This window comes from Eriocheir sinensis, chromosome 41, assembly GCF_024679095.1.
Source record: "Eriocheir sinensis breed Jianghai 21 chromosome 41, ASM2467909v1, whole genome shotgun sequence".
Classification (NCBI taxonomy): Eukaryota; Metazoa; Arthropoda; class Malacostraca; order Decapoda; family Varunidae; genus Eriocheir; species Eriocheir sinensis.
Genome location: NC_066549.1, coordinates 6,460,024 through 6,473,378, shown reverse-complemented (window position 1 = coordinate 6,473,378; position 13,355 = coordinate 6,460,024). Strand labels below are relative to the sequence as shown.

General features: G+C 46.2%; 1 protein-coding gene across 2 annotated transcripts in view; it reads right to left on the bottom strand.

Moving 5' to 3' along the window:
* LOC127009566 (uncharacterized) overlaps nt 1-12,209 on the bottom strand; it is a 37,214-nt gene extending 25,005 nt beyond the window's left edge. The window contains exons 1-2 of one of the 2 annotated variants that reach the window (XM_050882770.1): nt 11,998-12,209; nt 8,630-8,738 (exon numbers count right to left, since the gene is read on the bottom strand). In XM_050882770.1, the coding sequence (XP_050738727.1) occupies nt 8,630-8,722 (93 nt within the window). In that variant the 5' untranslated portion in view covers nt 8,723-8,738; nt 11,998-12,209. The remainder of the gene's footprint in view (nt 1-8,629; nt 8,739-11,997) is intronic. The other variant, XM_050882771.1, reaches the window with a different exon arrangement.
* Nucleotides 12,210-13,355: the final 1,146 nt, after the last annotated feature.

The window sequence follows — 13,355 nt, the reverse complement described above, 5'->3', positions numbered from 1 at the left end:
ATATGAAGAGAAAGCTGAAGGCGGTTGGCTGCCTTACGACTGGCTGACAGTTCTGAATACACACTTGTGATTGGCTGAGTCCGATGACGTCACTGACAGCGCTCATCCAATCAGTGACCTCTAACTATGACAAAACGAAAGCTTTGTGAATCTGAAGTCAACGTTGAAAGTTAAATTATTAGTTTGTAGCTTTTATCGCAGACCACTAGCGCACATCTCTGTGAATCTCGCTCCAGCAATTGTGAACACGGTCACCCAACCGCTAGTTTCTCGAGAATATTGTACAGAGATTCAAAGTCGGCTGCATTTTACTTGAAACTCATTGAAATTCTGGTCAGAAACTCAGTCACCAGCATGTCGGTTAATTTCTCGTGAGGTCGGTAAGTTGTGGTCACAAGAAGAAGAAGAGCGTATCAGCTGATCAGTTTAGTAGCTATCTGTGTTTTTTTTCAGAACCACAATGAGTTCCACGAAGCTAGATGAGCTTGGAGTAACCAGGTTGAGCAGGTCCTGGATTTGAGTCTTGTCCAAGCGTAGCCACTGCATTATTATGTCTGGGTCCCCACTGCTAGTTCTCGTAGCATTTAACGGTAGCAAGCTGTAACACACTCTCCCTTCGTCTCCGAGCTAATCACTCACGAACCAACAAATGCTTTCTTTTAATTTTTTTTTTCTTCAGCAAACACCGCAAAGTAAATTCTGCAACGTCTGAATCCATTGTTTGTTTTGCTTTTCAGCTGATATATCCAAGAATGCAACAGTCCTCTGTGTGACCAAACTTGAGGATAAATTCAAGGCAGAAAGTTGTCGGGATATAATTTCTGTGGGAAATTCCCGAGAAACTAGTTTGTGTGACCGCGCCTTTAAGCTGCTGGTGTCACACTGGGCCTTTTTCCTCCAACCGCGTTAGTGATAGGGGCGACCGGCAACTCCAACTTTTCCGGGTGTGCGTCACACATGGCCAAGGTCGGTTGTCCGTATTCACAACGTAAACAAAGCAGTCGCCCTGTATCGATTAAATAGTAAACAAAGCAGCTCTGCCAGTTTACATATTTTCTTGGTTGGCCACTTTCCACAGCTCCTCACTCTTCGGTCACTGCCGTCGTCTGTTTGTTTACATACAGCCGCGCGGTTGCTCGTACCCCCAACCGTTTTTCATCCTTACGGACAACCAACAATTCGCTCCTGGTTGGGCGCACGGGCAACCACGGTTGCCAGTGGCACCAACGGTTGGGGGAAAATGGCCAGTGTGATAACGCCTTAAAGAATCACGTGACGCTGACGGTAGGTGGACATGACCCATACATGTCAAAGCAACACGAAACTCGGGGTGATAATGCGCGAAAGTCGGGATGGTAAGAATTTAGGATTGAGTGCGAAACTCGAGGATTGTGAAACTCGGATAGCGCGAAACTCGGGAGGGTACTGTGTGTGTGTGTGTGTGTGTGTGTGTATATATATATATATATATATATATATATATATATATATATATATATATATATATATATATATATATATATATATATATATATATATATATATATATACACACACACACACCTTCCCTATCCACCAGTCCCATTACCAATCCTTCCCTATCCACCAGTCCCATTACCAACCCTTACCCTATCCACCAGTCCCATTACCAATCCTTCCCCTATCCACCAGTCCCATTACCAACTCTTATCTATCCACCAGTCCCATTACCAACCCTTCCACTATCCACCAGTCCCATTACCAACCCTTCCCCTATCCACCAGTCCCATTACCAATCCTTCCCCTGTCCACGAGTCCCATTATCAACCCTTCCCTATCCACCAGTACCATTACCAACCCTTCCTCTATCCACCAGTCCCATTACCAATCCTTCCCCTATCCACCAGTCCCATTACCAACCCTTCCCCTATCCACCAGTCCCATTACCAAACCTTCCCTTATCCACCTGTCCCATTACCAACCCTTACCCTATCCACCAGTCCCATTACCAATCCTTCCCCTATCCACCAGTCCCATTACCAATCCTTCCCCTATCCACCAGTCCCATTACCAAACCTTCCTCTATCCACCAGTCCCATTACCAATCCTTACCCTATCCACCAGTCCCATTACCAATCCATACCCTATCCACCTGTCCCATTACCAACCCTTCCCTATCAACCAGTCCGTTTACCAATCCTTCCTCTATCCACCAGTCCCATTACCAATCCTTCCCCTATCCACCAGTCCCATTACCAATCCTTCCCCTATCCACCAGTCCCATTACCAACCCTTCCTCTATCCACCAGTCCCATTACCAATCCTTCCCTATCCACCAGTCCCATTACCAATCCTTCGCCTATCCTCCAGTCCCATTACCAACCCTTCCCCTATCCACCAGTCCCATTACCAACCCTTCCCATATCCACCAGTCCCATTACCAATCCTTCCCCTATCCACCAGTCCCATTACCAAACCTTCCCATATCCACCAGTCCCATTACCAATACTTCACATATCCACCAGTCCAATATCCAATCCTTCCCATATCCACCAGTCCCATTACCAATCCTTCCCCTATCCACCTGTCCCATTACCAACCCTTCCCATATCCACCAGTCCCATTACCAATCCTTCCCCTATCCACCAGTCCCATTACCAATCCTTCCCCTATCCAACAGTCCCATTACCAATCCTTCCCCATTCCACCAGTCCCATTACCAATCCTTCCCCTATCCACCAGTCCCATTACCAACCCTTCCCATAACCACCAGTCCCATTACCAATCCTTCCACTATCCACCAGTCCCATTACCAATCCTTCCCCTATCCACCAGTCCCATTACCAATCCTTCCCTTATCCACCAGTCCCATTACCAACCCTTCCCCTATCCACCAGTCCCATTACCAATCCTTCCCCTAGCCACCAGTCCCATTACCAATCCTTCCCTATCCACCAGTCCCATTCCCCTATCCACCAGTCCCATTTCCACTCCTTCCCCTATCCACCAGTCCCATTACCAACCCTTCCCCTATCCACCAGTCCCATTACCAACCCTTCCCCTATCCACCAGTCCCATTACCAATCCTAACCCTATCCACCAGTCCCATTACCAACCCTTCACCTATCCACCAGTCCCATTACCATTCCTTCCCCTATCCACAATTCCCTTTACAAACCATGCCCTATCCACCAGTCCCATTACCAACCCTTCCCCTATCCACCAGTCCCATTACCAATCCTTCCGCTCTTCACCAGTCCCATTACCAATCCTTCCCCTATCCACCTGTCCCATTACCAATCTTCCCTATCCACCAGTCCCATTACCAACCCTTCCCTATCCACCAGTCCCATTACCAATCCTTCCCCTATCCACCAGTCCCATTACCAATCCTTCCCTATCCACCAGTCCCATTACCAATCCTTCCCTATCCACCAGTCCCATTACCAATCCTTCCTCTATCGACCAGTCCCATTACCAACCCTTCCCCTATCCACCAGTCCCATTACCAATCCTCTCCCTATCCACCAGTCCCATTACCAACCCTTCACCTATCCACCAGTCCCATTACCAATCCTTCCCTATCCACCAGTCCCATTACCAATCCTTCCCTATCCACCAGTCCCATTACCAACCCTTCCCTATCCACCAGTCCCATTACCAATCCTTCCCCTATCCACCAGTCCCATTACCAAACCTTACCCTATCCACCAGTCCCATTACCAATCCTTCCCCTATCCACCAGTCCCATTACCAATCCTTCCCCTATCCACCAGTCCCATTACCAACCCTTCACCTATCCACCAGTCCCATTACCAATCCTTCCATTATCCACCAGTCCCATTACCTACCATTCCCCTATCCTACAGTCCCATTACCAATCCTTCCCCTATCCACCTGTCCCATTACCAATCCTTCCCCTATCCACCAGTCCCATTACCAACCCTTTCCCTATCCACCAGTCCCATTACCAATCCTTCCCTATCCACCAGTCCCATTACCAATCCTTCCCCTATCCACCAGCCCCATTACCAATCCTTCCCATATCCACCAGTCCCATTACAAATCCGTCCCATATCCACCAGTCCCATTACCAATCCTTTCCCTATCCACCTGTCCCATTACCAACCCTTCCCCTATCCACCAGTCCCATTACCAATCCTTCCCATATCCACCAGTCCCATTACCAAACCTTCACCTATCCACCAGTCCCATTACCAATCCTTCCCCTATCCACCAGTCCCATTACCAATCCTTCCCTTATCCACCATTCCCATTACCAATCCTTCCCTTATCCACCAGTCCCATTACCAATCCTTCACCTATCCACCAGTCCCATTACCAATCCTTCACCTATCCACCGGTCCCATTACCAATCCTTTCCCTATCCACCAGTACCATTACCAATCCTTCCTCTATCCACCAGTCCCATTACCAATCCTTTCCCTATCCACCAGTCCCATTACCAATCCTTCCCCTATCCACCAGTCCCATTACCAACCCTTCCCCTATCCACCAGACCCATTACAAAACAATCCCCTATCCACCAGTCCCATTACCAATCCTTCCCCTATCCACCAGTCCCATTACCAATCCTTCCCCTATCCACCAGTCCCATTACCAACCCTTCCACTATCCACCAGTCCCATTACCAAACCTTCCCCTATCCACCAGTCCCATTACCAATCCTTCCCTATCCACCAGTCCCATTACCAATCCTTCCCCTATCCACCAGTCCCATTACCAACCCTTGCCCTATCCACCAGTCCCATTACCAATCCTTCCCCTATCCACCAGTACCATTACCAATCCTTCCCCTATCCACCAGTCCCATTACCAATCCTTCCCCTATCCACCAGTCCCATTACCAATCCTTCCCCTATCCACCAGTCCCATTACCAACCCTTCCCTATCCACCAGTATCCACCAGTCCCATTACCAACCTTCCCTATCCACCAGTTCCACCAGTCCCATTCCCTATCCACCAGTCCCATTATCCACCAGTCCCATTACCAATCCTTCCCTATCCACCAGTCCCATTACCAACCCTTCCCTATCCACCAGTCCCATTACCAATCCTTCCCTATCCACCAGTCCCATTACCAATCCTTCCCCTATCCACCAGTCCCATTACCTAACCTTCCCCTATCCACCAGTCCCATTACCAACCTTCCCTATCCACCAGTCCCATTACCAATCCTTCCCTATCCACCAGTCCCATTACCAACCCTTCCCTATCCACCAGTCCCATTACCAATCCTTCCCTATCCACCAGTCCCATTACCAACCTTCCCTATCCACCAGTCCATTACCAACCCTTCCCTATCCACCAGTCCCATTACCAATCCTTCCCTATCCACCTGTCCCATTACCAACCCTTCCCCTATCCACCAGTCCCATTACCAATCCTTCCCGTATCCACCTGTCGCATTACCAATCCTTCCCCTATCCACCAGTCCCATTACCAATCCTTCCCCTATCCACCTGTCCCATTACCAATCCTTCCCCTATCCACCAGTCCCATTACCAATCCTTCCCCTATCCACCAGTCCCATTACCAATCCTTCCCCTATCCACCAGTCCCATTACCAATACTTCCCCTATCCACCAGTCCCATTACCAACCCTTCCCCTATCCACCAGTCCCATTACCAATCCTTCCCCTATCCACCAGTCCCATTACCAATCCTTCCCCATCAACCAGTCCCATTACCAACCCTTCCCCTATCCACCAGTCCCATTACCAATCGTTCTCCTATCCACCAGTCCCATTACCAACCCTTCCCCTATCCACCAGTCCCATTACCAATCCTTCCCCTATCCACCAGTCCCATTACCAATCCTTCCCCTATCCACCAGTCCCATTACCAATCCTTCTCCTATCCACCAGTCCCATTACCAATCCTTCTATCCACCAGTCCCATTACCAATCCTTCCCCTATCCACCAGCCCCATTACCAATCCTTCCCCTATCCACCAGTCCCATTACCACACCTGTCCCTATCCACCAGTCCCATTACCAATCCTTCCCCTATCCACCAGTCCCATTACCAATCCTTACCCTATCCACCAGTCCCATTACCAATCCTTCCCCTATCCACCAGTCCCATTACCAACCCTTCCCCTATCCACCAGTCCCATTACCAATCCTTTCCCTATACACCAGTCCCATTACCAATCCTTCCCTATCCACCAGTCCCATTACCAATCCTTCCCTATCCACCAGTCCCATTACCAACCCTTCCCTATCCACCAGTCCCATTACCAATCCTTCCCTATCCACCAGTCCCATTACCAACCTTCCCCTATCCACCAGTCCCATTACCAACCCTTCCCTATCCACCAGTCCCATTACCAACCCTTCCCTATCCACCAGTCCCATTACCAATCCTTCCCTATCCACCAGTCCCATTACCAACCCTTCCCTATCCACCAGTCCCATTACCAATCCTTCCCTATCCACCAGTCCCATTACCAACCCTTCCCTATCCACCAGTCCATTACCAATCCTTCCCTATCCACCAGTCCCATTACCAATCCTTCCCTATCCACCAGTCCCATTACCAACCCTTTCCTTATCAACCACTCCCATTAACAATCCTTCACCTATCCACCAGTCCCATTACCAATCCTTCCCCTATCCACCAGTCCCATTACCAACCCTTCCCCTATCCACCAGTCCCATTACCAATCTTTCCCCTATCCACCAGTCCCATTACCAATCCTTCCCCTCTCCACCAGTCCCATAACCAAACCATCCCCTAGCCACCACACCCAAAAACAACCCTTCCCCTATCCACCAGTCCCATTACCAACCCTTACCCTATCCACCAGTCCCATTACCAATACTTCCCCTATCCACCAGTCCCATTACCAATCCTTCCCCTATCCACCAGTCCCATTACCAATCCTTCCCCTATCCACCAGTCCCATTACCAACCCTTCCCCTATCCACCAGTCCCATTACCAACCCTTCCCTTATCCACCAGTCCCATTACCAATCCTTCGCCTATCCAGCAGGCCCATTACCAGTCCTTCCCTATCCACCAGTGCCATTACCAACCCTTCCCCTATCCACCAGTACCATTACCAACCCTTCCGCTATCCACCAGTCCCATTACCAATCCTTCACATATCCACCAGTCCCATTACCAAACCTTCCCCTATCCACCAGTCCCATTACCAACCCTTCCCCTATCCACCAGTCCCATTACCAATCCTTACCCTATCCACCAGTCACATTACCAATCCATTCCCTATCCACCAGTCCCATTACCAACCCTTCCCCTATCCACCAGTCCCATTACCAATCCTTCCCTTATCCACCAGTCCCATTACCAACCCTTCCCCTATCCACCAGTCCCATTACCAACCCTTCCCCTATCCACCAGTCCCATTACCAATCCTTCCCCTATCCACCTGTCCCATTACCAATCCTTCACCTATCCACCAGTCCCATTACCAACCCTTCCCCTATCCACCAGTCCCATTACCAATCCTTCCCCTATCCACCAGTCCCATTACCAATCCTTATCTATCCACCAGTCCCATTACCAATCCTTCCCCTATCCACCAGTCCCATTACCAATCCTTCTCCTATCCACCAGTCCCATTACCAATCCTTCCCCTATCCACCAGTCCCATTACCAATCCTTCTCCTATCCACCAGTCCCATTACCAACCCTTCCCCTATCCACCAGTCCCATTACCAATCCTTCACCTATCCACCTGTCCCATTACCAACCCTTCCCTTATCCACCAGTCCCATTACCAATCCATCCCCTATCCACCTGTCCCATTACCAATCCTTCCCCTATCCACCAGTCCCATTACCAATCCTTCCCATATCCACCAGTCCCATTACCAATCCTTCCCCAATCCACCAGTCCCATTACCAACCCTTCCACTATCCACCCGTCCCATTACCAACCCTTACCCTATCCACCAGTCCCATTACCAATCCTTCCCTATCCACCCGGCCCATTACCAATGCTTCCCATATCCCCCTGTCCCATTACCAACCCTTCACCTATCCACCAGTCCCATTACCAATCCTTCCCCTATCCACCTGTCCCATTACCAACCCTTCCCCTATCCACCAGTCCCATTACCAATCCTTCCCCTATCCACCAGTCCCATTACAAACCCTTCCCCTATCCACCAGTCCCATTACCAATCCTTCCCCTATCCACCAGTCCCATTACCAATCCTTCCCCTATCCACCAGTCCCATTACCAACCCTTCCCCTATCCACCAGTCCCATTACCAATCCTTCCCCTATCCACCTGTCCCATTACCAACCCTTCCCTTATCCACCACACATGCGAGTATATATACCATACCATCCATATAACCTCATCCCAAAACTTGTCTATTTCTGTACAGGGTAAACTGATAACTAGTGCAAGAATTTTACAAAATTTAATTTTCATAATCCTTAATTTGATCAGCCAACAAAACGACCATCAAGGCCTCTTATCACTGACCATCCAATGCATCATAGCTTTCCACTGTTCCATAATCATCCTTGCTTACTATTTAACTACCAGCAAGGTAAATGCACCCCTACATGGATTAGTGCTTAAAAATGTAATCAGGAAATAATTTTTTAGTTGGGGTTGCAATCAAATTAAGCCAAATACTGTACTTACCTGATCAACAAGAGCCGGATGGAGATAATGAACTTTGGCACGCAGGTGTTGGCATAACACTTGACGTGTCTCTGGCAGTGGCCCACCATCCATCTTCAAACTATATATCCTTTGAAAGGAAAATTTTGTCTTGAAGGCATGAAAACAAATTACAAAGACCAGAAAAAAATCCAATATGACTATAAACATTGGTCCTTATCAGGAATACAGGTCCTCCTCCTTGATTACAAGGTAGACCAAAAGACCCCTTATCTTTGACAGACCACTGTGCTGAAACTGCAGGGCAACTAAAAATAAATACAAGTCCAACTTGGTCCTATTACATGGTGCCACCGATGATCAATTGGAAGGCAACACGGACAAGGTTTTCTGTGTGCAGTTCCTGGTAAGACTGGAAGGCTGTCATGGACAACACTACAGACAAGCCTAAAATAGTAACCTATCAATCCTGAAATAGCAACCTATTGCTGCTAAAATAGTAGCTTATACAGCAAATTATTGCCATTAAAACAGCGAACCATTGCTACTCATAAAGTGGCCCATTATATACTGCTTAAACACTAGCTAATGACTTAAAATAGTAGCCAATCACTGCTAAAATAGTAACCTATTGTCATTAAAATAGTTGAATCTGTCAAGGTAGTGGGTCACTTCAATGGCAGGAGAATTCCTCCTCCTCATGATCTTGTGAGGGCTTGTGGTATTTTTGCCTGTACATACAGTATATGCATAAATCACTAGTTTTTTGGATGGGGAAGGGAAATTTGGGAAACTAGTGACTTCTGCAAGGATTAGTTAGCAACTTAATTATAAAAACATAAAAACTTACCCAACATGAACAGTTTCTTTGTATGCCATTATGTGACTGGTGAAGTTATAGATTTTACCTTAAAGTGATGAATAGAACACTATAACATATCAGAAAGTGTTAACCATCTGAGTGATTTGGGTGTAATAATGAAATAATAACTACAGAAAAAGTTGGTAACTATCTAAAAGCTCACCCATCTCATGATGGCAGATGAAGCCCTTTATTTCTGGTAAGTTTTGAAGTGTTTTTAATTAATCCGCTGAATGTTTCCTGTGGAAATCATTAGTGTTCCAAATTTCTCTCACCCCTTCACAAAAAATGAGTTATTCTCATGAAAAAACAGTGCAAATTAAAAACAAACACATCAAAGCTCACCAGAAGTAAGTCTCATCCTCACAATATGTAGATGTAAGGTAAAATGAGAATTTAAGCCTTTGCAAGACCACAAGGAGGGTAGACTCTGCCACTGCCAAAGTGACCCACTGCCTCAACTACCATATAAGAAACAGTGCATTGTGAAGGGTGTCACAAGTAGGTATTAATTAAATAAAAAAATGCACCTTACCTCAACAAATCTAATCAGAGTTAACATCACCACCCAAGGGTGGATTAAGGGGGTCTTTTTGCAAGAAATGGTAATAAACCAGATGAGGAGCATATGCAATAAGATTTATCAGTTAAAAAGATGTCAAACTCAAGAGTGCAATGGATGCTAAAATAGATAAATACTAAGCAGACTTGGAGAGTAATTAAATTTAGGCACCATTTTCACCAAATGAGTCAAGTAAAGTCCAGTCAAGAAGTGTCATGGCTCATCTTGGATTGCCTCTCTAAAGTACATTTACTCTGATGTATTTTCTCAGTACCTCTTCCCACTAGACGAGTCAGGCCAATTCAAATTGCATTATGTCAAGTCACAGATGCACCGGGCCTATTTCCTTCATCATACAAGTGGACCTCATGATAAATTTAACTAAAGAACGTCCTGCTATATATCATATTTCCCGCTGTATGAGACACACCGGAGTATAAGACGCACCCATGATTTGGCAAGATATATTTATAAAAAAAATATAAAAAACTCCACATATTCCCTAAACTATGACTATGATAACCTTACTTACAATTATGACTATGATAACATATGTTGCTTTGTGCCCTTCTCTGTGTTCCAAGTGTGTTGGTTGAACAATTACAGTGCTTTTACCCCGAGCAGTTGTGACTGAAATGGTAAACAAAAGGGTTGGTTGGTAGATTCACTCACTGTGCAGTGTGCAAGCAGTAATTTTCGCTGAACTGCTGAGGGAACTAATCACACAGGGATGCCACATTCGATGGGCAATCTTGGTCTTGATCTTGACTTTAAGGGACTGTATACCTACTTTCAAGTAGAAATTGATGTTGATTAATTTCTTTCAATCATATTATGTTTTAATAGTTATTTTTACAAAGAGAAGGAAAAATGCATTTACAATAAACACTTTAGTCATCCATGGATATCCTTTTTTTCTTTTTTTTTTAACGTGTATCACAGAAAATGTCAGCTGACCAGGCCACTGCACAGCAGAAGTAGCTCCAGACTAATCCGCCCAAGTCCGCCCCACGATCACCGAGCAGATTCCTGTAACGCAGCACCCTGCTCCACCAATACTGTTCCCGTGTAATTGCTGCTTTATCCATTACCGCCAAGGTACCCAGCATACTGGTAACTGGCGCACCACAGCGGTGTTGTGTGTTGTATTTCGTGTTCACGCCGCGCCTCAGCTCTCACATGTGGCACGTCTTCTTCTTCTTGTGACCTGTAAGGTTTTATCACTTCACATGTCCTCCTCCTCTCTTCTGCTTATTCACACTTTCCTTTTCTATTGCATCACACTATTCATTGTTCAAATCAATCAAAATTTGAACCTTCGGCATATACCATGCAGGGGTAACTTTTTGGCATTTTCTGAGTGAAAAAAAGTGCGTGTTACACGCTGAAAAATACGGTATATTTCATTCTGGGGACATCAGGGAACGAGTGTCAAACAGAGGTGTTTTGGGTGTTGGTTTCGTACCAGTAACAATAACCCCTAGGCCTATCAAAACCTAACCATCGGCGTATAAGACGCATGGTGATTTATCGAATCTTCTTTTTTGAAAAAAAAAGTGTTTTATACAGCAGGAAATACGGTATTCAGTATGTTTACTATCCCCCTACTCATGTGTACAATGATTATTGGTATGTTTGCAATAATATATATATATATATATATATATATATATATATATATATATATATATATATATATATATATATATATATATATATATATATATATATATATATATATATATATATATATATATATATATATATATATATATATATATATATTTTTTTTTTTTTTTTTTTTTACTCCATCTGAACGTCAGTAGTTAGTCAAGTCTATCATCTCCAACACGCCCATGCTCCCCTTCTACGTCACTCAGCTTGTCAAAAATGTCCTTAGACGACAATCTTAACTCTTTTGGTGTGAATACAGCCTTAGATCACCTAACAACATCATGTACTTACAGTCACGCCTCCTTCTCCTTCTTCAGTGTTTCAGGGGCTGGTTAGGCCATGGAACTACTGCCTCTATAGCCCCAGCTGTACAGGTTGCTTGTGGCTGTCGTTGTTTCCTGTCACCCGTCACGCTGGCCACCTGTCACCCGTCACGCTAGCCACCTGTCACCCGTCACGCTGGCCGCGGGTAAACAACAACAGCCAGTGAGCAGTCTTCCCCCAGGGACAATTTTTGACATCACATTGTATACATAAAAAAAAATGTGCCTGGAAAAGGAACCAAGTACATAAATATCTGGTTACACCAGATGCCGCACCAAAGGGCATACATGTCCCGGTGGCTCACCGAAGGCCGTGCTTCTTTGGTGGACCTCCCTGGTGCAGGTTGTGCGCAGCTGTTTGTGGTGGCGACATTTTTAAATGTTCAGTAGTCTCGATTAAATCATTTCAATTATTTTTCCATTGAACACGTCCATTCCACTTGTATTCCTGTACAACGCTATCATCATCAGGTCTTCTCTTTCTCTTCTTTCTTGGAGTGCTGGCAGGCCCACTTCGGTAACCCACTCCTCCAATCTCGTAGGCGGTGGCTGAGTGGTTAGTGTGCGGGCCAGCATTCACCTGTGAAGGACGACGCGGGTTCGAATCCACCGCTACCACCTGGGATTTTTCAGTCACCGCCGAGTGGCCTAAATGACTACCCACATGGACGGAGCCAGAAGGCAGCGTCGAGGAAGGCGAGCCCGGACGGTTTTCACGGCACGTGTTCGGGCTGTGGCGAGAAAGGGCACAGATCGACGCAGTCGGTGTGGATATTTCTTCCTCTCATTATAGTATATCTTATTTATTTTCTCTTTTGTATGTCTACTTTGATGATGTTTTTAAGATATTAATGTTGGAAAACCTTTATCTATCACAGAAAAAATATATTTAACACAAATATGCATTAAAACACAAAAAATAACATTTTAGTTGGGGAGCGCGGGACACACTCCACCATACTTGGATGACTTATAATTTGAGCTGTCAGGCCTTCTCTATAATCGAGACAGCGCTGGTTGAGGCTGACCGAGACGTGGACGAGCACTCGGGCGGTGCGGGCGATGCGGCGGACGCCAGTGGCGACCCTTAGCAAGGACTTGGGGCTAGAGACGCCCTTCTGGGTGCCACCGCCTGCCTGCCGCCGCCCACACCTCCACTGCAGTGACCTCGGCTGGAACAGCGAAGGCCGGGAGGAGATGGATGAGAGACTTTTGTGATGTTCCAGAGGACTAATTTTCTATATGTAGCTACTTCATGTATTTTCTTTTGTATGCCGGGGCAGCCGGGTCGACTGCCTTTTTTCGGGGAAATAGTGTTACACCAGT